The sequence below is a fragment of the Mesoplodon densirostris genome, chromosome 14 (genome assembly GCF_025265405.1).
Source record: "Mesoplodon densirostris isolate mMesDen1 chromosome 14, mMesDen1 primary haplotype, whole genome shotgun sequence".
In the NCBI taxonomy this organism is placed as follows: Eukaryota; Metazoa; Chordata; class Mammalia; order Artiodactyla; family Ziphiidae; genus Mesoplodon; species Mesoplodon densirostris.
This window is the reverse complement of record NC_082674.1, coordinates 40,297,005-40,324,092: the sequence shown is the minus strand read 5'-3', so window position 1 is coordinate 40,324,092 and position 27,088 is coordinate 40,297,005. Positions and strand designations below refer to the sequence as shown.

Genomic DNA, 27,088 nt, shown 5'->3' with positions numbered 1-27,088 from the left:
CTGTTATATCAGTAACCACATTACTGAATTATACTTAAATATGTAAAAAAATTATCTGTACCAGTAATTTTAACAAAGAGCTGATTTCAGGAAATTATGTGTTAGGCACATTAGGCAAAAAAAGACCTCTTCCTAGCTCAAAGTGTGGTCTATGACCATTGCCAGTCTAAAAATTATGTGTCACTGGCACATGATAATGATACAGAAGTTGAGAGTGTTCAGAAACTTTTACAGCAATTTTGGCAGAGTAATTTTATGTCTGTTGAATCTAATATTTTTAAAATGAGGTGGTATTTTTGCATGTCTTTAATTTTTTCTCATTTTGTCCTTGCAATAATTTTTATTGCATTTTATAAAAACGTTAGTCCATAACATTTGAAGTTTAAAATAACTTGTCCTTTTCATCAGATAGCTTGAGAAATACACTCTAGAGATGCACTGTTCAATCTGGTACCCACCAGACACACGTAGCTAAATTAAAATGAAATTAAAAATGTAGTTTCTCAGTTGCACTAGCCACATGTCAAATGCTCAATAGCCACACATGATCAGTGGTTACCCTATCAGACAGCACATACACAGAACAGTTTCATCATCACAGAAAGTTCTATTGGATAGTGCTGTCCTAAAGACATTTATCCATCCCATCTAGGTTCTACTATTTAAAGTAAAGTAAGCATCTAAAGGCACATTTTAGCCTGTTGGTTTGGTGTTTAGTCTCTATAAAGAGAAATGAAGCATTAAACAGTATACTGTAAACTCCCTGTAGGTAGGAACCCTGTCTCAATTTTGTTTCCCTGTCTCCTAGCTCAGGATCTCAGCAATAGTATCCAACAAATGTGCTGAATTACACTGAAATTATGAAATCAATAAAGAAAAAACTTTTTTTCTTTTTCTTTCTAGGGTCCTATCTTTTATGGAAGTAAAAGAAAATATTTAAATATTTTAAAATGCTTAACTTCCATCATTTCTATCTTTGAGGGTATAGAAAAATACATCCAATATTTGCTAGAGGTATTTTTATTTATCAGAATTGACTCTTATAGGACAATGAAATTATGGTTTTAATTGCAGTGTTTTTTGTAAGTTCCTTTGACACTTTAAAGTAAGTTACTGAAAGTTTATTATATGCCAAACACGTTGATAAGTATTTTATATAATTTAACCCATTTAATCTTCATAAGACTCTATGATGAAGATATTATTCACATTTTATAATAGAGGAAAACCTATTACAATTTTCCCAAGTTCTCAAAACTAATAAAAGACTCAACTAATGGGATTCAAACTCAAAGTTCTGATTCAGGACCCTGGCCCCTTAACCACTGTGTTCCACTGCCTCCCATACTGGTAAATCATAGTCATCCAAAGGTTTAATATGTGTTCAAAGTTCTTTCACTTTCCCCCAACATTTTCAAACATATGAAAAGTTGAAATAATTGTGTGTGCACACCCATACACTTACATTCAACATTTTACTATATTGGTTTCATAACATACGTATATAATATTATTATCTACCAGTATTTATCCATCCATTATTCCTGATGCATTTTAAGTTGCAGACCTCAGTAACTGTCAGCCCTTACATGCTTCAGCATGCTTATCATTAACCAAGGTTTAGTATTTGTCTACATTTTTAAGGTAAAATTTACATACGGTGAAATGGACAAATCCTAAGCATACCATTTAATGCATTTTGAGAAATGCAGACACTCAAAACCTCCACCAAGATATAGAACACTCACCCCAGAAAGTTTCCTCATGCCTCTCAATAACCCCTCACCCCTGCCCTATAGGGGTAATAAAGGTTATGATTTTTTTCCCCATAGATTAATTCTTGTCTGCTCTAGAACTTCATATAAATAGAATCATACAGTTTATACTCTTTTGTGTAAGGCTCTTTGACTCAATACAATGTTTTTGCTATTCATCACTGCTGCTGCTTGAATTAGTAGTTCATTCCTTTTTCATGGATGAATAGTATCCCACTGTATGAATGTAACACTGTTTTCCATTTCCTTACCAATGGATATCTGGCCTATTTCCAGTTTTTAGCTCTTCTTTGGCATTTATGAAATAAACGTGTAGTCATGCTTTCAATCATTATGCCATTTTGCAAAATAATTCAAAATAGATTATAAAAAAGTATAAACTTTATAAAATATCTCTTCTCTGTAATGTGTTTTTTATATTTCTGACTTTTCTACTCCACAACTAGTTACTTGTCTTTACTCAGATGCAGTCCTCTCTCTTGTAAGCAAGCGTTCTAGAATTTTTCTCAATGATATGAGAGAATGCTAATTAGTCATGTTGCTGTATACACACACAATAAACTTTTTGATTCACAATCACAGAACCAAAACAACTAAGCAAGGAAAACAGAACGTAAAACAAAAGAAAAAATAAAACATAACCTTGTGGAGAAACTTTAAATTATGAACTCTTAATTATTGTTTGAGCCTAAGGTACTTGTACCCATACTCTGAAAACAACTTTTACAGCCTTTTCCACAAATACTGATCTTTATTTTCTACATTATAGTTTAAGTTTTAACATATAGAGTCATAGTGTACTGTCTTCCTCATTCTCACATCCTTTCATTCACTAATTATTCCTTTCAATTGTCTTCCACATCAGTTCTTTATTTTGCTTCCCTATCACCATGTGCACATCTCAGGCCATTTCCTCTTACCTCTGGAGTATTACTATACCTCCCTCATTTTTATTCACATCCAACCTTTCACATGTCCACACTCTCATACCCACCACCACTGATTAATCATCCTAAAGTCCTATCTCATCTTATTACACACCTGCCAAAAATTCTGAGCAGCTCATCATTACCTATAAATTTTAGCTCCTAGCCTAACATTCAAAGAGCTCCAGAATCCACCCTCAAGTTTGCTCACTTTATCTCCTGTTTTTCTACATGAAACAAGTTGTTCCAATTACTTTTCCCTAGCTATGCATCTCCATGCTGGTGCCTGTGCCACTCTTACCATATGGCGCACCTTCTTCCCTACCTGTCCTCCTCCTGCATTCTTTAAGACCCCAGCTATAGGTTTATCTTATCAAATTCTTCTTAATCCACTCCCTCCCTAATCCACTAGTCAAGACACTGCCTTTACTTCAAATAAAGCAGGGCATAAATAATAAATATGTAATCCACAATGGTTTATCTCTTTAGACTTCTTTAGTACCTGTCATCTGTATCACGTATTTTTTGTTCTACACTGCTGGTATTATTATCTTTACATGTGCATCTCTTATTTCACCTACCTTATAAATTCCTTTAGTGATATACTCATCTCCTACTTCTTCATTTCTCCCACTATATCCATCCTACTCTTGCACATGAGGTGATTAATATTTTTAGCTGATTCACGTTTATAACTGAAATATAAAACAATCCTTGTTAAGAAGCATTTTCCTTATGAGATGGTCTCATAGAAAGTGTGTATGTTCCTAATCTGTATAATCTCATACATAAATCATAAAAACATCAAATGCTCAAGAAATTTATATTTCCATCATGTATTTTTTTTTACCATATTTGATGTTATCACTTGTAGGTTGCAAAATGACTAAAAAGAGTTAATTTGGAATAGCTCATCTAAACTTACAAAATATTTTTAAAAGCCATTTTGTCCAAATGTTATAACATTTGTTATAAAGGGCCTCAAAAATGTATTAAGCCCACGTGTAAATTAAGAATCTTTATGTCACTAAGATTTCAATAAATGTGTTCACAATTGGAAAGAATCTTTTCTTCAAAATGTGCAATATTTTTATTAATATGAAGTCACTTCCTAAGAGTTATTACCATGAGCTACCTATTTATAATTTAGCTTTCTAGTTACAAATAGTAAAATTTCCACCTAGCTCAGAGTATATTTACATGAAAAACAGCACAGCATTAACCTACTAACAAGAGTCAAAAGAAATTCCCCCACTAAATTCCCCTGCTCACCACCCAATTAACCTTTGCTATTCATTCTAAAGTTATTAGTTTTGCTACACAACTTAAATGACTTCAACTGAGTGCCTCAGGCAGAACTGGAGTCTCATTGTCCTATGAAGTCTGAGCTGTAACAGATGATTTTTTACACATATTATAGCACACTGAATAAAACAGGTAAAGAAGGTAATCCAGGCAAGGTCAGTTGGTCAGTCCCTAAGAGACTGTGCAAACTCAAGATCTTCTTAGCCTACAGGGAGAGGTGGAAAGTATGTTTAAAAAGCACTGCAGGATGCACGCATGAGAAAAAGTTCGCGTTAGGAATCACTATACACGATACTTACATAAATTTCATTTAACACAACAAACTAACTTCTTTCACAGAGACATTCACCACCTATAATAGGGTGTAGGATGACATTTGCCAAGTTATTGTATTTATAAGAACATGTAACTTACTTTATGATATTTTGTTAAAATATGCAACAAGAAATGTTAAGCTTGGACATGATAAAGAGGTTCCTGAAAGTAAAAGTAATATCATATTAAAGCCAAGTCTCAGGTAAACTCCACCAACTTGCAGGACTTGAAGTACAATTTACTCTTAAAATGGATTAAGATTTGTCTCACTTTATCTTCAGCACAGGGGCTAAAAATATTTTTACCTGTGAGTCATGACCCATCAGTAGTTAGTGAACTTAGTGGGCCAATACCATCAAAAAGTTTTCTGTAATGTAACAGAATAGAATCAAATATAGGAGGGACACACAAATGGGACAGTGACTTTTTTTCTCTGATAAAATGTACCACATAAATAAAGAGGGCAATATAGTAGTATTTGTGATATAATTTTTTTTAAATCACTGAAGCAAAGTGAGAATTTAAAATTCACAGTGGAGAAGAGGAAAGGAATTTTACAACTATTATTGCCTCTCCCAAACACTTAAGCCAACACATTAAACCCCAATTTCCAAGTGAATGCACCTTGTCAACAAATTCAGCAGTTAATACAGGGTGACCAGGTGAGCCTGGGAAAAAAAAAAGCAGGAAGAAGAATAGAAAGTGTACCCCCTCCTCAACACTGGAGGGGGTACATTTCAGGAATGATACAAAGAATAAGTGCCCTCTTTTGCCTCCTATGTAGAAAAGATGAACATTTCATGGTAGGCAACATCCATGAAGGGAACCCATAGTTCCTGGAAGTTCTCAAGAGCCAGAAAAGGATTTGGAATAGCAGTGGTGGTGGTGGACAATCACTCTGAGGATGAAGAAGGCATAGCTGGAGAATCTGGAGAGGAGACCAGCTCACTCACTAGTACTAACTGAATCCTCATGCAGTTGCCAACTTTAGGCCAAAGACAGTGTCCCACTCATATTGTCCATGACCCAGATAAGATTCATCCAGATTTTGAGAAGACCTAACAGTAGCTGAGTCCCTTGGGTAGAACAAAACAAGTATTGGAATAAATTAAAACAAGTGGGGTTGCCTCTGAAAAAGAAATGGGGAATTCACCCTGTGACCAGCCAGATCCAGGTACCTAATCCTCAAGGAGCTTTCACAGACCATAACCCACTCAATCCCAGAACTGCTTTTTGTGAGAGAATTACTACCCTGGCGAACACCATTCAGGGCCAAAACAGGGATCCTAGACTTGGATACCATGTGTACTCCACCCACTAAAAGAAGCAGAATGATGGGGAAAACGTTCCTTTGAGGAATTTGAGTCTACTAAGGAAGAGAATATTACAGAATAGGTTACTGATATATTGATATGCTTTATTTTCATTGGTGTAGGAAAACAGTGCTATTTGCATTTTACATTTTGTTTTCTCTCCCTGGTTTTAAGAGTTATCCAGGTCTTCTCTCTTCAAATGAGATTGTCTCACCAAAGCAGAAGGTTCCTAAACAGAACATCTCTTCTTGACTTTTGTGTTAGAAAACCTAAACTCAATGAGGGAATTCCCTGTTAGGAAAAAAGAAGAGAGACAGTATCTTTGAGGGGTAAAAACTCTGCAAAGCGGTCTTCCACGGTAAGAAAAATAGAAGAAAAAAAATAGGGAAAGAGGGAAAAGGACAGAAGTATGAAGTAACAAGAATTAGAATGGGAACCTAACCCACTCCCTACAGTTCCCCAGGGAAATAGCAGGCACAAAGAAGAATGGCCTGGCCACATGATAAACCCAGAAAGGCTGATCCTTGGCTCTAGGGATCCTGGCCTCAGCAACGATTTTCATGTTGAGTATAGTATGGGCTCAACTGAGGCATCTGCCTCCGAGGAACCATCTGGGCTTGCACAATCAGCATACTGCTGGTGATAAACGTAGACTGAAGATCCAGAGAAGCCTACTTAAATATCCTGCTACTTATAAGACTCTCCAGGATCCTTTTTTTTTTTTTCAAATATGATTTTTTTTTAATTAGAGTATAGCTGCTTTACAATATTGTGTTAGTCTCCAGGGTCTTTTGTAACATGGTTTGGTGAGAGGTGGGAAGAACACCAGCCCCAATCTAATAATTGATACTGACTTCACCATGAAGGGGAAGTGGAGTCTGATTTAAATTTTACTTCAAAAGTAAAGAAATATGACATTTTTTCATGCTACATCACACCTGATACATCTATGCTTTGTAATGGTATAGACAATGGGGGTTAAAAAATAAAAACCTATTAAAACAGTTTGAAATGTAAAATGAAAGAAATGTAAAACTGTATATTTGTATTTGCATCTGAATTATAATTTTATTAAATTACATGCAGTGAACAACATGTGATATAGTCCCACTGATCTTAATGATGTACTGAGCTCATCAGTTTTACCACTCTGCATCACCAATGGCTTTTGCAAATACATAGTCTCTCCCTCCAAAACACATAACACCATCTTTCAAATAGAATTTCCATTTGTTCTTGCTTCGATGAATCTGGAGGGAGAAAAACAGCCTAAATTAATTAAATTGAGAAGTTAAAAGATCATTTACATTTCTTTGCATATCCCATGGGATTATTCTGACCCTAAATGGGAGTTCTTTATAAATAAGACCCTCCTCAAGATAGTTTATTCATTCATTCAGCAAATATTTGTTGAGTTCCTATGTGTCAGGTATTGTTTTAGGCACTGGAGAACTATTAGCTTTTTTAAAAGAAAAATATAGATATAATTTTTTAGAACAGGAAAACAATTCCTATCTTTGAAGAGGATACATTTTAGTAAGGATGGGAGAAACAAACCTAATAAACACGTAAATTATACAGAATATTAAAAGGTGGTAAGTGTTATGAAAAATAGATCTGGAAAAGGAATATCACAAACACAGAGGTGGGGTTACAATTTTAAATCGAAGAGTCAGGGTGGGCCTGACTTGTGAAGTAACATTTGAGCAAAGACTTAAAAAGAAGATACTGACTAGAGAGCATTCCAGACAAAGGGGGCAGAAATCCTGAGGAGGGGCATGCCTGGATTGCTCAAGAACAGCAAAAAGTTCACTATGTCTGCAAAGGAATAGACAAGAGAGGATGTAGTTAATATTATCCGGAATGAAAAAATAGTGGTGTTTCATTTCGAAGAAGAAAGTCACAATAATGCACTGAGCAAGGTCTGAAAATACAACTTACAATCTATCAGATTCTATTAGCTATTCTTTGGATTCAGTAAGTCAGCCTGATACAAAATTAAAACCAGAAAATCCTACTACCTTAAGAGGTAAGAAATCATATAATCATTGTTACTTCTGGGTGAACCACAAGTGACTATTTTAAAAATTTAGAAATATATGATCTGAAATCAAGGGTAAAAATTAAACCTAGCTGTTGATTGCAAATAGTTAAATCAAGGAAGAAAAGCCTGTGACTAGTATTTGGATGCATTTTGTGAAGCACAAGAAAATACAAAGGATAAACCCTCTATTTGTGTGTGGGGGAAATGGCCCGGCGATGGAAAATTTCTTTTCTGAGTTTGACTTCCAAATTTTCACTTGCACTTATCTTAAGTCTCGGGGAACACAACAGTGACAACAGAATCCTTAACAAAGATGATAAAATCTGGCCAGAATTAGGAAAAGAACAACAGTAGAAGCAGCGGCAACAACTCTTCCCAGTAGCTTTATCTAGTGACTACATTATTCTAGAAATGCAACAATAGTTCAAAATTAGGAATTTACTAGTATAAAAACTATATTACTAGACCTAAGTAGACAAATAATATAATCAATCATCTTCAATGATGTTGAAAAAGCTTTTGATAAAACTCATGCATTATAGATTTTCTTTTTTAACTAAAATAAGAAAGACTATGTCCTACAAACATACACACACACACACACCCCTACCTCAACCCAAAAGCCGTGACTTAGTGCTTAGTGCGGAAACCCTGAAAGTACTCCCACTCAAGTCAGGACATAGACAAGAATACCCACTCTTAACCAACTTTTCACTCTAGAGGTACTAGCCAATACAATTAGACAAGAAGAAAGAACTAGAGAGATAAAAATTGGAAGAGATGAAATAAATTTGCAGATGCAATGACTGGATGTCTGAAAACCTAAGATAATCAATTTAAAATGACTAAATAAGAATTCAGTATTGATACAAAATTAATAAACAGAAATTCATTGCCTTCAAATACTGATATATAAGCAACAGTTAGAAGATATAAAAGAAGAGCCCGTTTACCACAGCAACAAAAGAGATAACATAATAAGGAAAAAAATTTTTAAATACTTGATCTACTGGCACCATTCAATATATCCTCTTTGAAATATTTTCCTTACTTGGCTTCTAGAACATTCCTGGCTTTCCACATGACTCTTTGGCCACTCCTTTGATTCCTCCTTCTCTCTCTTACCTCTCGATTTTAGAGTGTACCAGGACTCTTCTTTCTGTTTATATTCACTCTCTTGGTGATCTTATCTAATCTCATGGCTTTAAACATCTATATGCTAATGACTCTCCAAAATTATATCTCTAGCTCACACCTCTCCCTTAAACTCCAGATTCTCATTCAACTGCTTCAGCACCTCTTCATAAATATCCAATAAACATCTCAAGCAAGTTTAAAACAAGGACACTAATATACTCTCCCCCAAACCTCACAGTCTTCCCCATCTCAGTGATGAATGGCCACTCATTCTTTTCATTCAGGCCAGAAATCTTGGACACAATCCTTACACCTCCTACTCACACCTCATATCCAGATCCATCAGTAAATGTTAGTTCTACCTACAAAGCATATTCCAACCACTTCTACCACCTCCACTACTATTACTCTTGTCTAAGCCACCATCCTCTCTCACCTGGATTAATATGTCTCATGACTAGTTTCCCTATTTTCACCCTTGTCTCCCTGTTAGTCTACTCTAAACATGGTAGCCAGTCTACTTTTACTATGGCCCTACTAAAAACATAAACCAGGTATCATTTCTATGCTCAAAACTCTCCAATGACTTCTCATCCAAAAAATAAAATCCTTAAAATGGACTATAAGATCCCGCTCTTCCCCTCACTTACTGCTCTGCTCTCCTCATTGTTCCCTGAACACACAGGTATTCTTCTACCTCAGGACTTATGTATTATTTACTGTTCCCTCTGTCTGAAATGATTACATTCAAATATCCTCATGGTTCATTCTCTTACCTCCTTTTTTAAAAAAGATTTTTAAAATTTATTTATTTGGTTGCACCAGGTCTTAGTTGTGGCAGGCGGGCTCATTAGTTGCAGCTTGCCAGCTCCTTAGTTGTGGCACATGAACTCTTAGTTGCAGCATGCACGTGGGATCTAGTTCCCTGACCAGGGATCAAACCCAGGCCCCCTGCACTGGGAGCACGGAGTCTTAACCACTGCACCACCAAGAAAGTCCCCTCTCTTACCTCCTTTTGATCTTTACCCAATCACGTTCTCAGTAAGGCCTCCCCTGGACAACACATCCAAAACTGCAACCTACTCCTCCTTAACATCACTAAAATACTAAATTCTATTAATTCAATGTTAATTAATTACAAGCTATTTCCCACAATGCAGTACCACAAAGAATACTATATCCATAATAGTCTAGAAAATTATTTGTGACTCTATGAAAGGCATATATAATCTAGTGTCTATACAGTGCAATACACTGTTTATAGAACACAATACACTGTTTATAAGAATCTAAAAGAACTTTCAAACCAAGACCAGTCCCTTTTCTATTACCTATTCCTTCTTATGCTTATGTTTACCAGCATCTAAATTGCCATTTTCTATCTACACAAAATGTTATAGGAGAGAAAATTATTTTATTTTTAGAGAAAAGAATTCATTTTTTACAGCAATTCAAAGTACCATCCTCCATCTCCCCTGAGTATATTGAAATTGTTACTGAAAACAAGTCAAAGATATAAATATGCATTAATCATCAGGGAAATGCGAATCAAAACCACGAGATACCACTTCACACCCACTAGGATGGCTAGAATCAAAAAGTCAGATAACAAGTGTTAGTGAGAATGTAAAGCAATCTAAACCACCATACACTGCTGATGGGAATGAAAAATGGTACAGCCACCTTGGAAAACCATCTGGTAGTGCCTCAAATTATTACCATATGACCCAGGAATTCCACTCCTAGGTATTTACCAAGAGAAATGAAAATATATATTCACAAAAAACTTGTACATGAATATTTATAGCAGAATTCTTCATAATAGCCAAAAGGTGGAAACAATTCAAATACCACTCAACAGATGAATGGATAAACAAAATGTGGTATATCCATTCAATGGACTAGTATTCATCAATAAAAAGGAATGAAGAACTGTTACAAGCTATAATATGGATGAATCTTGAAACACTGTGTGAAATAAATGAAACCAGTCATAAAAGACCACATATTATATGATTCCTTTCATATGAAACTCCAGAATATGGAAATCTACAATGATGGAAAGTACATTAGTAGTTCCTTACTACTGAGGATGGGAGAAAGGGGGCAATATGGGAGTAAGAACTAAAGGGTATGGGCTTTCTTTCTGAGGTGATAAAAATTTTCTAAAATTGACTGTGTTAATGGTTACACATATCCATAAATATACTAAAACCACTGAGTTGTACACTTTAAATAGGTGAAGTGTATAGTATGTGAATTATATCTCAAAGCTGCTAAAAAATGTGAATATGAATAAGTTAAGAACGCAAAGCTGACCATTCTACTACATAATCACAGTTATAGTGTTTGAAAACAAATTTAAGCTGTATTATATTTTAGTTGCTAAAGTTCAATTGCTACTAACCTAATTTTTAGGCTTGAAACCTGATAGACACCTTTAACTCTCCCTTGTCATTCTTCTCATGAACAACTAATCACCAAGTACCAATGAAACTTTTTAAATTTTATTGAAGTATAGTTGATTTACAATGTTGTGTTCATTTCTTCTGTACAGCAAAGTGACTCAGTTATACAAACACACACACACACACACACACACATATATATTCTTTTTCATATTCTTTTCCATTATGGTTTGTCACAGGATATTGAATATGGTTCCCTGTGCTATACAATAGGATCTTGTTGTATAATATTATTATAATATATATATTACACTATATGTATAACCGCAAACTCCCAATCCTTCCCTCCCCTACTCCCCCTCCCCCTTGTCAACCACAAGTCTGTTCTCTGTAACTGTGAGTCTATTTTCATTTCATAGATATATTGATTTGTGTCATATTTTAGATTCCACATATAAGTGATATCATATGGTATTTCTTTCTCTTTCTGACTTACTTCACTTAGTATGATAATCTCTAGGTCCATCCATGTTGCTGCAAATGGCATTATTTCATTCTTTTTTATGGCCTAGTAATATTCCACTGTATATATATATATACCACATCTTCTTTATCCATTCATCTGTTGATGGACATTTAGGTTGTTTCCATGTCTTGGCAATGGTAAATAGTGCTGCTATGAACATAGGGGGGTGCATTTATCTTTTTGAATTATAGTTTTGTTTGGGTATATGCCCAGTAGTGGGATTGCTGGATCATATGGCAACTTTATTTGTAGTTTTTTGAGGAACTTCCATACTGTTTTCCATAGTGGCTGCATCCAATTTACATTCCCACCAACAGTGTAGGAGCGTTCCCTTTTCTCCGCACCTTCTCCAGCATTTGTTATTTGTAGACTTTTTAATGATGGCTATTCTGATCGGTGTGAGGTGTTACCTCACTGTAGTTTTGATTTGCATTTCTCTAATAATTAGCAACATTGAGCATCTTTTCACATGTCTATTGGCCATCTGCATATCTTCTTTGGAGAAGTGTCTATTTAGGTCTTCTGCCCGCTTTTGGATTGGCTTGTTTTTTTGTTGTTGCGTTGTATGAACTGTTTGTATATTTTGGAAATTAAGCCCTCATCAGTCACATCATTTGCAAATATCTTCTCCCAGTCTGTAGGTTGTCTTTTCATTTATTTTTTTACTTAATTTTATTTTTTTTAATTGAAGTATAGTTGACTTACAATGTTGTGCCAGTCTCTGCTGTACAGCAAAGTGACTCAGTTATACACATATAGACATTCTTTTTTTTTCATTCTTTTCCATTATGGTTTATCACAGGATATTGAATATAGTTCCCTGTGCTATACAGTAGGACCTTTTTGTTTACCTTTTCATTTTATTTATTGTTTCCTTTGCTGTGCAAAAGCTTGTAAGTTTGATTAGGTCCCACCTGTTTATTTTTGCTTTTATTTCTATTGCCTTGGGAGACTGACCTAAGAAAACATTGGTACAATTTATGTCAGAGAATGTTTTGCCTATGTTCTCTTCTAGGAGTTTTATGGTGTCTTGTCTTATATTTAGGCCTTTGAGTCATTCTGAGTTTATTTTTGTGTATGGTGTGAGGGTGTGTTCTAACTTCATTGACTTACATGTGGCTCTCCAACTTTCCCAATGCCACCTGCTGAAGAGACTGTCTTTTCCTCAGTGTACATTCTACCAAACATACAAAGAAGAACTTATACCAATCCTTCTCAAACTCTTCCAAAAGATTAAAGAGGAAGGAACTCTCCCAAAAACATTTCATGAAGCCACCACCACCCTGATACCAAAACCAGACAAAGACAACTACCAAAAAAGAAAATTACAGGCCAATATCTTTGATGAATATAGATGCAAAAATTCTCAACAAAATATTAGCAAACTGAATCCAACAACACATAAAAAAGGTCATATACCATGACCAAGCTGGATTCATGCCAGGGTCACAAGAATGGTTCAACTTTCACAAATCAATCAATGTGATACACCCCATCAACAAAAAAAAGGACAAAAACCACATGATCACCTCAATAGATGCAGAAAAAGCATCTGGTAAAATTCAACACCCATTCATGATAAAAACCCTTAGGAAAGTGGTATAGAGGGAACATATCTCAACATAATAAAAGCAATTTATGACAAACCCACAGCCAATATAATATTCAAAGGTGAAAAGCTAAAAGCCTTCCCACTAAGATCTGGAACAAGACAAGAATGCCCACTCTCACCACTTCTCTACAACATAGTATTGAAGTCCAATGATTCTTCCACCATAATCTCTAAACTCTTCCATGTTCCATGCTGCCATCCTTAGTCTGGGCTCTGTTACTTTATGTACTATCCCTGTTCTTCTTACTATTTGCCTCTTCCAAATCAGCAAACTATGCCAGTTTTTAAACCCAATTACAATTTTCTCAATATCATCCTCATAAGGTTAATGCCCATCAAATCAAGTTTGAACTTCCCCTACCAGGATTCTGGATTTTCCGATCTGCTCCCACCTCTGTCCACCACCCAGCCTCATTTCCTAACACATTCAAAAGGAAAACACCTCATTCAAGGCAGAGCTGTCTCTTCACTGTACCTTATAAATTCTACATGCATTCATTTCTCTGCCTTTTATCAGGCTACTCTACTCTGAATGCCTACTCTCCACACTTATCTATATCCTACAAATCATTCAAGACCTATTTCAAAGCCCCACATCACCCATGAAGGATTTGTGGAGAACTCCAACTACAAACGATTCCTTGCATTTCCTAGCCCCTTTTAGGACTTACTGTCTGTGCCACTTATCATAGCATTTGATTTACATGCCACTCATCTTAGCATTTGATTTATATGCCATGTATTTTAGTATTTGATTTACCTGTCATGTATTTTAGCTTTTGATTTACCTACTATCTTACTGTATGCCATTCTATTATTCCATACAGAAACACCTTGCTTCAATAAGACTGTCACCTCCATAAGACAAGGCCTATCACTTTTTTGGTATCACCAAGACCACACAGCACAGTGTTAGACCCAAAATACCCTCCCAAATTCATAGAATTAATTAGCTATTTTGAGATTAATTTAACTGAACAGTAACTGATCATATTTCCCATTATTTTGCTTATTTTCTACTATAAATGCAATTAATAAACCCAAAGTCTAAAAGGTGAATACAGTACCTTTTCATACTGACAGACAATTACATTATCTGTGTCAAACAGGTCCAGCACATCCTGCTCACTAACATCATCCTCAGAATTTAAAGGGTCCTAAAGATGAAAGATACTCACATTAATGAATTTCATGATGCTTTGAATTTTTTAAAGACAGAGGGACATATTCTCTCCCTCCAAGGACACAGAATAGTACTGTATTTAAAAGTCAAACAGCCTGAGTTTGAATCCCAACTTAGTTACTCAATAACCACAAGACTGACCTTTGGCAAGTTACTAAAATTCCTTGTATCTCAGTTTTCTCATTTGCAAAATGAGGACAGTAATAAGACCCATAAAACCCATAAGGCAGCGGTAATGTTAAATAACAAAAGGCAGTAAGATTTAGTATGGTACCTGGCACATATGTACGGCACCATAAAGGATAGTTAATACCACTTACATGCTTCTTAGTTATCACATTCCACAAAGATTTCACGGCATTTATTAGGATTAGAGCAGATATGATATGCTTCCACCCTGGCTGCCTTCTTTACCTCCACTCCCATCCCTTAAACCTCTCACTACCCCTAGTTAAGACCAACAAATACAGTAGCTGATTCCATAATACTTAATACTGAGTTAAATTGCAGTTTAAGACTAAAAGTTTAAATACTAGATACAAATAAGTCTCATTTTAAAGACAAAAGACAGGATTAACCTTAACTGTTATTCCTCTTGGTTCCAAAGTATATTAAAGTACAAATGCTATAAATTTTTAAAAGTTTCAGCTCAAAAATAATCCTTACCTCTTCCACAAGGTCTGCCTGAGGGTCTTCATTATCAGTACTGTTGGCCGTTGAATCTTCATTTGATATACTGCTGGCTTCTTCAAGTACCTTCAGGTCTCCTGCATCAGTAATCCCTAGAAATTTGTTCTCATCTACATCTCTTGTACTTCCTGTTTCATCACTGGAAGATGTATCTCCAGTTCCATCTATTTGAATTATCTCATCAATATCATCATCAGTTACCTGAAGGCTTAAATCCATCTGAGAATTAGAATCCTAAAAAGAGAAACAAATGCAATAAAGATTTTTCCTGTCAAACAAGGTGTATAAAACATTGGATCACACAAAATATAAAATTACTTAAACAGTTCACAAGTGGCCTCTGAAAACATATTTCTTCCCTGTCAGATGATATTCCCTAAGTTTGAATTTTAGAACACCCCTAGCAATTCTATATAAGATGGGAATAACTTTTAAATTGTAAATAAAGTAAACCCACTTATGGTCATACATAGACAGCAAATCAGTTGACTGTTTTCAGATAATATTTACCAGTTTTTATACATACTATCTTAAATTTATATACCTCTTAGGTTTTAACTATTTTATTTTAAACAATAATTCAATGAAGTAGAAGGGACAAGTGACATCATGCTCAATGGATAAATAAAAAATATAAAGTACTGTACTAACTAGAATAAGCCAAATACAAAAGGACAAATATAAATCAAAACTGACAGAACTAAAAAGATTAACAGACAAATCCACAAACATAGTTGGAGAATTCAACATTCTTCTTCTTACTAATTAATAAAAAAAAAGCAGACTGAAATTCAGTAAGAATGTAGAAGAACTGAACAACACAATCAACCAACATAACCTAATTGGCATTTATAGAATACTCCACCCCCAAATAGCCAAATGCACATTCTTTTCAAGAGCACACAGAATGTTCACCAAGATGGACCATATTCTGGATCATAAAACAAATCTTGGCAAATTTAACACATACAAAGTATGTTCTCTTAGCACAAAGGAATTAAACCAGAAATCAGTAACAGAAAAATCTGGAAAATCCTCAAATATTTACAAATTAAACAACATATTTTTAAATATGCATGGGTCAAAGAAGAAATCACAAGGGAAATTAAAACATAATTTTAATTGAATGCAAACAAAAACATTACATTTCAAAACCTGAGATGTAGCTAAAACAGTGCCTAGAGGGAATTTATAGCATTACATGACTATATAAGAAAAGAAGCAAGTCTCAATCAATGGCCTAAAATTCCACCTTTGGTCTTCTCGACCAAATTAAGCTCATAGCAAATAAGGAAATAATAAAGATAAAAAGAAAAATACATGAAACTGAGAACAGAAAAAGTCAATTAGACCAAAAGTCCATTCCTTGAAAAGATGAATAAAAATGAAAAAAACATAGCCAGACTGACAAAAAGAGAAAGGAAACAAGTAAATGATATTACTAATTAAGGATAGGGTGTCACCATAGGTCCCAAAAACATTAAAAGGATAAGGAAACTGTTTTAGATCATTTGGGCTGCTATAACAAAATACGATAAACTAGGTAGCTTATTAACAATGGAAATTTATTTTTCACAATTCTGGAGGCTGAGAAGCCCGAGATCAAGGCACCAGCAGATTTGATATCTGGTAGAGCCCACTTTCTGGTTCACAGATGATGGCTTCTCACTGTGTCCTCATATGGCAGAGGGGCTAGGGAGCCCTGTGGGGTCTCTTATAAGGTAACTAATCCCATTAATTGAAGACTCCATCCTTATGACCTAATCGCCTCCCAAAGGCCCCACCTCCTAATTACCATCACCTTTTGGGGGTTAGGATTTCAACATATTAATTTGGGGGTTATATAAACATTCAGACTGATGTAAGGCAATTTACAAAAATTGTATAGCTGTATAGTAGCAATAAACAATTGGAAACTGAAATTTAATAACAGCACTATTTAAAGCAGCAAGAGAAAAGCAACTCATCACATACAAGGGATCCTCTGTAAGATAACAAGCAGATTTCTCACCAGAAACTTTGAAAACAAAAAGGCAGTGGTATGACATATATTTAAAGTGCTGAGGGGCTTCCCTGGTGGTCCAGTGGTTAAGATTCCATGCTTCCAATGCAGGGGGCAAGGGTTCGATCCCTGGTCAGGGAACTAGGATCTCACATGCCATGTGGTGTGGCCAAAAGAAAAAATAATAAAGTGCTGAAAGAAAAGACTGAACTAGGAATTCTATATCTGGGAAACTGTCCTGCAAATAAGGCATTTCCAGATAAAAGCTGAAGGAGTTTATTACTACTAGGTCTACCCTACAATAAATACTAAAGGGAGTCCTTTAAGTCGGCATGAAAGGAAGCTAGACAGTAATCTGAAGCCACACAAAAATATAAAGTTCTCTGGTAAAGATAAATACAATGACAAATATAAAAACCAGTATTATCATAATTTTGGTTTGTTAACTCTACTTTTTATTCCTCTATGAGATTTACGAGATAAGAGCATTAAAAAACTATAATTATAAATCTATATCAAGAAGTACATAATATATAAAGACATAATTTGGGACATCAGTAATAAAGTGGGGGAAGGTAGAGCTGAAAAGAAGCAGAGTTTTTATATGAAATTAAAGGTGAGTTGGTATCAGTTCAAAATAGATTGTTACAACTTTAAGATGCTATAAGTAATCTCCATGATAACCACAAAGAAAATACCTATAGAGAACACACAAAAGGAAATGAGAAAACAATCAAAATGTGTCATTACAAAAAAACTACACACAAAAGAATGTAATAAGGGAGGAAATAAGGTGTAATAAGGAAGGAAATAAGGGAGAAAAAAGCTAAAAGACACACAGAAAACAAAATAGCAAGAGTAACCTCTCTCCTATTAGTAATTACTTTCAATGTAAATGGATTAAACTTCCCAACCAAAAGAGACAGATTGACAAAATGGATAAACAGTATCCAGTTACATGCTGTCTACCAGAGACTCACCTTAGGTCTAAGGACACACAACGTTGAAAGTAAAATGATGGAAAAAGATATTCCATGCAAATAGTAACCACAAGAGTTGGGGAAAGTATGCTAATAACAGACAAAATAGACTTTAATTCAAACACTGTTACAAGAAACAATAAAACATTACATAATGATAAAAGAATTAATTCACCAAGAAGATATAACAATTACAAACATATATGCACCAAACATCAGAGCTCCTAAATATATGCAACAAAAAGGGAGAAACAGCTCTGCAGTAATAGTGAGAAACTTTAATACTCCACTTTCAATAATGAATAGAACCACCAGACACAATATCAATAAGGAAATAAAGAACTTGAGCATGACAGACTAACTGTACCTAACAAACATATACAAAACATGCAAAATAGCAGGATACACGTTTTTCTCAAGTACTCACAGAACGTTCTCCAGAAGAGGCCATAAATTAGGCCACAAAACAAATCTTAGTATTTAAAAGGACTGAAATCATACAAAGTATCTTTTCTGATCACAATGGAATGGGTCAAATAAGAAATTTTAAAAACCAAAATCTTTTGTCAAAAGGTAAAAAAATATCTCGAGACAAATGAAAAGGAAAACACAGCATGCCAAAACATATGGGATTCTGCAAAAGCAGTGCTAAGAGAGAAATTTATAGCTGTAAATGCTCATATTAAAAAAGGAGAAAGATCTCAAATTAACAACCTTAAGGAACTAGAAGAAGAACTAGAAGGACTCTCTGTGCCTCCTGGACTTGATTAACTATTTCCTTTCCCATATTAGGGAAGTTTTCAACTATAATCTCTTCAAATATTTTCTCAGTCCCTTTCTTTTTCTCTTCTTCTTCTGGAACCCCTATAATTCGAATGTTGGTGCGTTTAATGTTGTCCCAGAGGTCTCTGAGACTGTCCTCTCTTCTTTTCATTCTTTTTTCTTTATTTTGCTCTGCAGCTGTTATTTCCACTATTTTATCTTCCACCTCACTTATCCGTTCTTCTGCTTCAGTTATTCTGCTATTGATCCCATCTAGAGTATTTTTTATTTCATGTATTGTGTTTTTATTCGATGCTTGATTCATCTTTAGTTCTTCTAGGTCCTTGTTAACTGTTTCTTGCATTTTGTCTATTCTATTTCCAAGATTTTGGATCTGGGAAATAGAATCTTGGATCATCTTTACCATCATTATTCTGAATTCTTTTTCAGGTAGACTGCCTATTACCTCTTCATTTGTTAGATCTAGTGGGTTTTTATCTTGCTCCTTCTCCTGCTGTGTGTTTTTCTGTCTTCTCATTTTGCTTATGTTACTGTGTTTGGGGTCTCCTTTTTGCAGGCTGCCGGTTCGTAGTTCCCGTTGTTTTTGGTGTCTGTCCCCAGTGGCTAAGGTTGGTTTAGTGGGTTGTGTAGGCTTCCTGGTGGAGGAGACTAGTGCCTGTGTTCTGGTGGATGAGGCTGGATCTTGTCTTTCTGGTGGGCAGGTCCACGTCTGGTGGTGTGTTTTGGGGTGTCTGCGGACTTTTTATGATTTTAGGCCACCTCTCTGCTAATGGGTGGCGTTGTGTTCCTGTCTTGCTAGTTGTTTGGCTTAGGGTGTCCAGCACTGTAGCTTGCTGGTCGTTGAGTGAAGCTGGGTGCTGGTGTTGAGATGGAGATCTCTGGAAGATTTTTGCCGTTTGATATTATGTGGAGCTGGGAGGTCTCTTGTGGACCAGTGTCCTGAAGTTGGCTCTCCCACCTCAGAGGCACAGCACTGACTCCGGGCTCCTCAATTTGGGATGATGTGTTGTCTATTCATGTATTCCACAGATGCAGGGTACATCAAGTTGATTGTGGAGCTTTAATCCGCTGCTTCTGAGGCTTCTGGGAGAGGTTTCCCTTTCTCTTCTTTGTTCTCACAGCTCCTGGGTCTCAGCTTTGGATTTGGCCCCGCCTCTGCGTGTAGGTCGCCGGAGGGCGTCTGTTCTTCGTTCAGACAGGACAGGGTTAAAGGAGCAGCCGCTTCAGGGACTCTTGCTCACTCAGGCCGGGCGGGAGGGAGGGGCATGGAGTGCGGGGCGAGCCTGCAGCGGCAGAGGTTGGCGTGACGTTGCACCAGCCCGAGGCGTGCCGTGCGTTCTCCCAGGGAAGCCGCCCCTGGATCCCGGGACCCCGGCAGTGGCGGGCTGCACAGGCTCCTGGAAGGGCGGTGTGGGCAGTGACCTGCGCTCACACACAGGCTTCTTGGCGGCGGCAGCAGCAGCCCCAGCGTCCCATGCCCGTCACTGGGCTCCGCGCTTTCAGTCGCGACTTACGCCCGTCTGTGGAGCCCCTTTAAGCAGCGCTCTTAATCCCCTCTCCTCGCGCACCAGGAAACCAAGAGGGAAGAAAAAGTCTCTTGCCTCTTCGGCAGCTCCAGAGTTTTCCTGGACTCCCTCCCGGCTAGCTGTGGCACATTAGCCCCCTTCACGCTGAGTTCTCGCCACCAGCCCCAGTGCTCTCTCTGCGCTCTGACCGAAGCCCGAGCCTCAGCTTCCAGCGCTGCGCGCCCCGGCGGGCGAACAGACAAGCCTCTCGGGCTGGTGAGTGCCGCTCGGCACCGATCCTCTGTGTGGGGATCTCTCCGCTTTGCCCTACCCAGGTATGTGGGGAGTTTCTTGCCTTTTGGGAGGTCTGGGGTCTTCTGCCAGCGTTCAGTAGGTGTTCTGTAGGAGTTGTTCCACGTGTAGCTGTATTTCTGGTGTATCCGTGGGGAGGAAGGTGATCTCCGCGTCTTACTCTTCCGCCATCTTACCCGGAAGTCCCAGAATATATTTTTAAATGCCTACACTCAACAACAAAATGAAAAACTTGATTTAAAAATGTGCAAAGAACTTAGACATTTCTCCAAAGAAAATATACAAATGGCAATAAGCACATGAAAAGATGTTCAGTATCACTAATCATTAGGGAAATGCAAATCCAAACCACAATAAGATACCACCTCATACCCATTAGGGTGGCTATTATCAAAGGAAAAAAAAAACAGAAAATAAGTGTTGGTGAGAATGTGGAGAAATTGTGCACTGCTGGTGGGAATGTAAAATGGTGCAGCTGCTATGGAACACTACAGTAGTTCCTTAAAAAAATTATAAACAGAATTGTCATATGACCCAGCACCATATCTGGCTATATAATTGAAAGCAGGGACTCAAGGAGACATTTGTATACCCAAGTTTATAGTAGCATTAGACACAACTGTCAAAAGGTATAAGCAATCCAAGTGTTCACGGATGGATGAATGAATTAACAAAATATGGTATATATACACAATGGAATGTTATTTAAGCATAAAAAGGAAAAAAAATTCTAATATATGCTACAACATGGATGAACATGAGACATTATGCTAAGTGAAAAGGTACACAAAAGGACAAATACTATTTGACCTCTTGCTTTGAGATACCTATAGTCAAATTCATAGAGACAGAAAGTAGAATGGTAGCTGCCAGGGGCTGGGGGAAGATACAAATGGGGAGTTATTGTTCAATGGGTATAGAATTTCAATTTGGGAAAATAAAAAGTGTTCCAGAGATGGATGGTGAGGACAGTTGCACAAGAATGTGACTGCACCTAATGCCACTGAACCGTACAGTAAAAAATGGTTAAAAGGTAAATTTTTACAATAGACAAAATCAATGGTGCTAGTAAACTGTCAAGTATGTGGTAAAACTGGTACAGAGTGCTGGTGGTAGGAAAAATTGCACAACCTCTTGAAACTATTGTGGCAATGTACTTGAAGAACCACAGAAATTTTTAGCTTTTTTCCTCAATAATCTTATCTTTGAAAATAATATTTTTAAAATTAATGCAAATGAAGCTTAAAATATAAATAACGTTGTGCTTTATGGTGTGTATTATTATTTATGACAGCACCCAAAACCATGAAACACTTAGATAAAAACAGAATATGTGCAATATATGTATGTTGAGAACTATAAAATTTTAATAAAAGTCAAAGACCTAAATAAAAAATGTATCAATAAATTGGAACACTCATTGTGAAGATGTCAATTCTCCCCTTGTTGATCTATAGATACAACAAAACCCATATCAGAATCCCAGCAGCTTTTTTTGTAAAAAATGACAAGCTCATTCTAACATTTATATGGAAAAGCAAAGAATGAGAATAACCAAAATAACTTTGAAAAAGAATAAAGTTAAGAAACTCATACTCTCTGATATCCAGACTTACTACAAAGCTGACATAATCAAGACAGTGTAGTGCTAGTGAAAAGTAGACACATGAATTAATGAAACAGAGTGGAAGTCCAGAAATAAACCAATACACATATGATAACTGATTTTCATTAAAGGTGAACGTGCTTTAAACACTCAATGTGATTTAGGCAACTCAATGGAGACAGGGTAGTCTTTTTAACAAATAATGCTAAAACAACTGAACATCCATATACAAAAAAAAAAAAAAAAAAAAACCCTAAACCCTAACCTTGCACTATACACAAAAATTAACTCAAAAACGGATCACAGTCCTAAACGTAAAATCCATAAAGTTTTTAGAAGCATTCAATGATCTTCACAACCTTTGGTTAGATAAGACACATTAGCAGAAATCAAAAGGAAAAAAGAATCAATTAGACTTCATCAAAATCACAAACTTCTCCTCTCCAAAAGAGAGCGTTAAATAGCAAGGACATGAAGCAACTACAACTCTTACCCATTGGTAGCAGAAATTTGCATTCCACCAAACATTGCTGGTGGGAATACAGCCACTTTGGAAATGAGTTTGGCAGTTTCTTATAAGCATACAGGTATCATATGACCTAGAAATCCCACTCCTCAGTATTTACTCAAAAGTAAAGAAAACCTACCTAGAAATCCCACTCCTAGTTATTTACTCAAAAGTAAAAAAAACCTAAGTCCACACCAAAAAGGAAGGAAGGGAGGGAGAGAGAAAGGAAGGGAGGAAACCCACAAACCCACACATGAATGTTTTTAGGGGATTCATTCACAAATGCCCAAACTGGAAACATCCAAATGTCCAAATGGTGAATGGATAAACAAATTGTGGCACAAAGGAATATACTAATATATGGAAAAACATGAATGAATTGCGAATATATCATATTAAAGTTACATATTGCATGATTCCATTTGTTTGACATTCTGAAAAAGGCAAGCCTATACCAAAAGAAAACACATCAGTGAGTGCCAGGGACCAGATGTGGAGGGAGGGTATTGGCTACACAGGGGCCTAAGGGACCTCTTTGGGGTGATGGGAATGTTCTGTATCTCAACTGTGATACTGGTTATATAACTCCAAGTGTTTTGCCAAAATTCATATGTACATCTAAAAACTGTATACCTAGATAAAGGTGAACTTTATTGTATGTAGATACTACCCCAATAAATCTGACTGTGTGAAAAGCAAATTATGGTAAGGCTAGTCCTGGGCCTAAATCACATGTTGGAATTGGCTTTTCATGTTATAGCAACAAGTACTGAAAACCTTAAACCACAAGATCTTTTGTTACAAAATGAATCAGCGCTCCCATGGCACTTTACCAGATTAGTATAAGCTTATTAAGGAATATTAAAGATTCCAGGACTCTTGTAATTGAATTCACGTAGCATCATCTTATTTTACCTATATCAATGAGGTCCTCTTTATTCTGGGAAAGGAGTAAGATTACAAATCCAAATTCAATATCAATAACTGCAAAAGAATTTCGTCATTCTCAACTTCTTTCTTCAGAAGCACTTCCACCAAGCATAAGAAAGTTCATATGATTATCTGACTCCAATCTCCTTTTCCAAGGTGGTAGTTTAACCAAAATAGCAGGCAGTTGTGCAGCAACATCCGTAATTGATACTGCAGGCCCATGAATAGAAAGATTTAAGCCTTTCGTATGGCAAACATCCACTACATAGATCAATGAACTCCTCCAAGTCAAATTGTTATTAGAAGGTTTCCACCGTCTCTCAAAAATAGTTTATGTCTCCCCAAGGATCAATCAAGGGCTTCAAGTACTGTCCTTTGAAAAGCCATAAAAAATTTGCAAAAAGAAGAATATAACATTTTCCCCACACTTTCTGACAAATGTCTTGGAAAAGATAATGACTGGAAATTAAATTGGAAATCATTAAATCAATTTAAATCATTAAATTGGAAAATTTAATAATTCAATTAAATTCTAATGCATTTGAGTGTCACGGCAGCCAACAAAACTTCTTTTAGAATTATTGGCTGGGTCTCAACACTAAGGTATGCCATGTGCTGAAATAGACATTGAAATGCTCTCTCCACTGAAGCAGCAAAAGCATGTGTTGCCAAGCATCTCAGGGGCTCCATCAGTACAGAGAGTACCAAATTCTGTTAATCTATAAAAACTTCATTATTACAAAGATGTCAGTTTCCAGTTTCAAAAAAAGGTCTCACAACATAGGAATTTTTTACTGTGCCAATGTGCAAATATGATTAAAATCAGATGTCGGCTGCCCTGAGAAGTACTAGTATTTTTATCCTGCTGAATGTTAAAGAAAAGTCACTGCTGATTCTTCTATGAGTTCTGGCTGAACGTGAAGAAATGTCAACAGTTCTAGTGCAGATGACGTCATCCGACAGAAGCACTGCTTTAGTTTTCTTTCTCTGCTCTAAACAAACCAGCTCAATGATTTCCAAGATTCTCAGCTTCACCAAGGTCTTTTCAATTGCATACAGCTTCTGTGGCTGGGCAGTACAATGAGCAAATGCATAGGACGCTTCAAGATAAAGCTTTATTTGCCAAATACAGCTTCCAACTTTTTCGACTTAAGCTTTCCCCTAATGAAAGGACCATATTTTTCTAATGGTTGTTAAGGACTGATAGAACCTCATACGCATATGTGGGAATAAAGATAAAACAGGAGAAGCCTAAGCTATAACATACTTTCTCTTCACATTTTCAAACTAAACTATGTGAAATTCAGTTGCCTATAATCATAATGGAAGGGTACATCTTTAATTCTTAACAGAAATTTAATCCAGCTATCTCCCACAACATAATGGCAATAATGATTATATATTACCTAACCATGTACAGTAGCATCCCATGTCACTCTACTCTTATTTTGGATGAAATATACCTCAACATATTTTGACAAATACAAAAAAAAAGTATCTTGTTAAATTGGCTTTTTTCCTCTAAAGAAATAAAAATGTCACGTATCTTGTTAAATTGGCTTTTTTCCTCTAAAGAAATAAAAATGTCACATACCTGGTTTAAAAATCTGATTTAGAGATATTCATTTAGAAGTAGCATATAGTGACTCAAAAAAATATGTGCTCAATTAACTGAATCATGAATTCAAATAACTATTGGTATGATATTTTATCTTTTAGAGGAGTATCAGAATGGATTGGAAGAAAAATAAAAGCTCTTAAAGTTATATATTCTCTAATCCCCACACTCCATCCATTTTTCATTCATAAATTGATATTGAGCTAGATCAGTGGTTCTTCATCTTAACTATGTATTACAATCACGTCAGAAAACTCCAACAATAGTAAGGGGACCCCACTCCAGACCAATTAGATCCATATCCCTTGGGGCAGACTTGAACATTTTTTTAATGCCCCAATAATTCTAATATTTAGCCAGAGTTGAGAACTATTGAGCCAAGTAAACTAGTCATAGATCCTCTTCTTTTAAAGCTTATATTCTAGTACACATGAATATGTGTGTGTGTGTGTGTGTGTGTGTGTATTCTTAGGTGTTGAGTATACAAAGATTAATAAAATGTACCTCTCAATGCACATAGGACATTTTAATGCATCTCTTAACTACATTATGATAGATACATACGTAAGGTGCTATGATAACACAGAAGAGATACATCCAACCTAATAATGAAAGGGGAGAGGGTAGATAGAAAGGTATTAAGTAAGATTTCTGGAGGAAGTAATAAATGGGCAAGCAGGAATTAACTCTGCTGTTTCCTGCCTTTCTCTGCTTTTGTTATCCCCTCTGCTTTGTGCCTGGCTTTTCTGCTGCCATCCTTTCTTCCGGTTAAGGCAGATCATTGCTCACAGTTTGTTGTTACCAGTATAGTAGTAGGCATGAAATAAAGAGTAAGTAAGAAACTCTGGCCGAAAAAGAACATGGAGGTCCTCGTATGCCACATTAAGAATGTTGACCTAAAAAAAACCAGACTGCCAGATATTTCTCAGGCAAAGATAGGTTTATTCAGGATCAGCAGAAATTTGGGGTGTGCAACCATGGCGAGCCACATGCAAGTCCCCTCGAAGGAAGAAAGCTTATATAGAGAAGAAAAGGAGGTTGGGAGGGTTACAGTAAACAGAGTCCACAGCTCTTCATTGGCTAAGTTGTTGTCAGGATAGAAGCGGGGTCTTCTAGTTGGGCTCTGCTATTGTCACAGGGCGTGAGAGCGCCCCCCTCAGGTCTCCCAACTCTATTTAATTGAGATTTCTGTTTATTAATTTTTTTTTACAAGGAGCTTAAATTTTATCCTGTAGCTGATGGGCAGTCAGTGACATGTTAAACAGGCTGCATGCTGAGTAAATCTATGGTAGCCATGAGGAGCAGAGGTCATAGCTAATACTCACTGAGCTCTTACCATATGCTAGGCAGTATGCTGCTGAGCACTTCACACTGATTATCTCACATAATCCTCCCACCACCACAATTCCATGGTTGCTACTATTATCTTTATTTTACAAATGAGGAAATAGTAGCTTGCCCAAGTCACGTAGTTATTAAGGGATAGAGAAGGAATTCAAAACATTTCTGACCCCTGAAGCCTTTAACCTCTAGGATGGATGGATTGGAAGGAGTGGAGTAAGAACCAGCAGAGACTACAGGCTAATAAATTAGTTAGAAACTACATTATC

General features: G+C 36.3%; 1 protein-coding gene across 2 annotated transcripts in view; it reads right to left on the bottom strand.

Annotated features, from left to right (window-relative positions):
* Positions 1–6,776: 6,776 nt before the first annotated feature.
* The window catches only part of GTF2A1L (general transcription factor IIA subunit 1 like), a 63,927-nt gene continuing 43,615 nt past the window's right edge, over positions 6,777–27,088 (bottom strand). For both annotated transcript variants that reach the window (XM_060117385.1, XM_060117386.1), the window contains 3 exons: positions 15,211–15,468; positions 14,429–14,518; positions 6,777–6,884 (listed from right to left, as the gene is read on the bottom strand). In XM_060117385.1, the coding sequence (XP_059973368.1) occupies positions 6,777–6,884; positions 14,429–14,518; positions 15,211–15,468 (456 nt within the window). The remainder of the gene's footprint in view (positions 6,885–14,428; positions 14,519–15,210; positions 15,469–27,088) is intronic.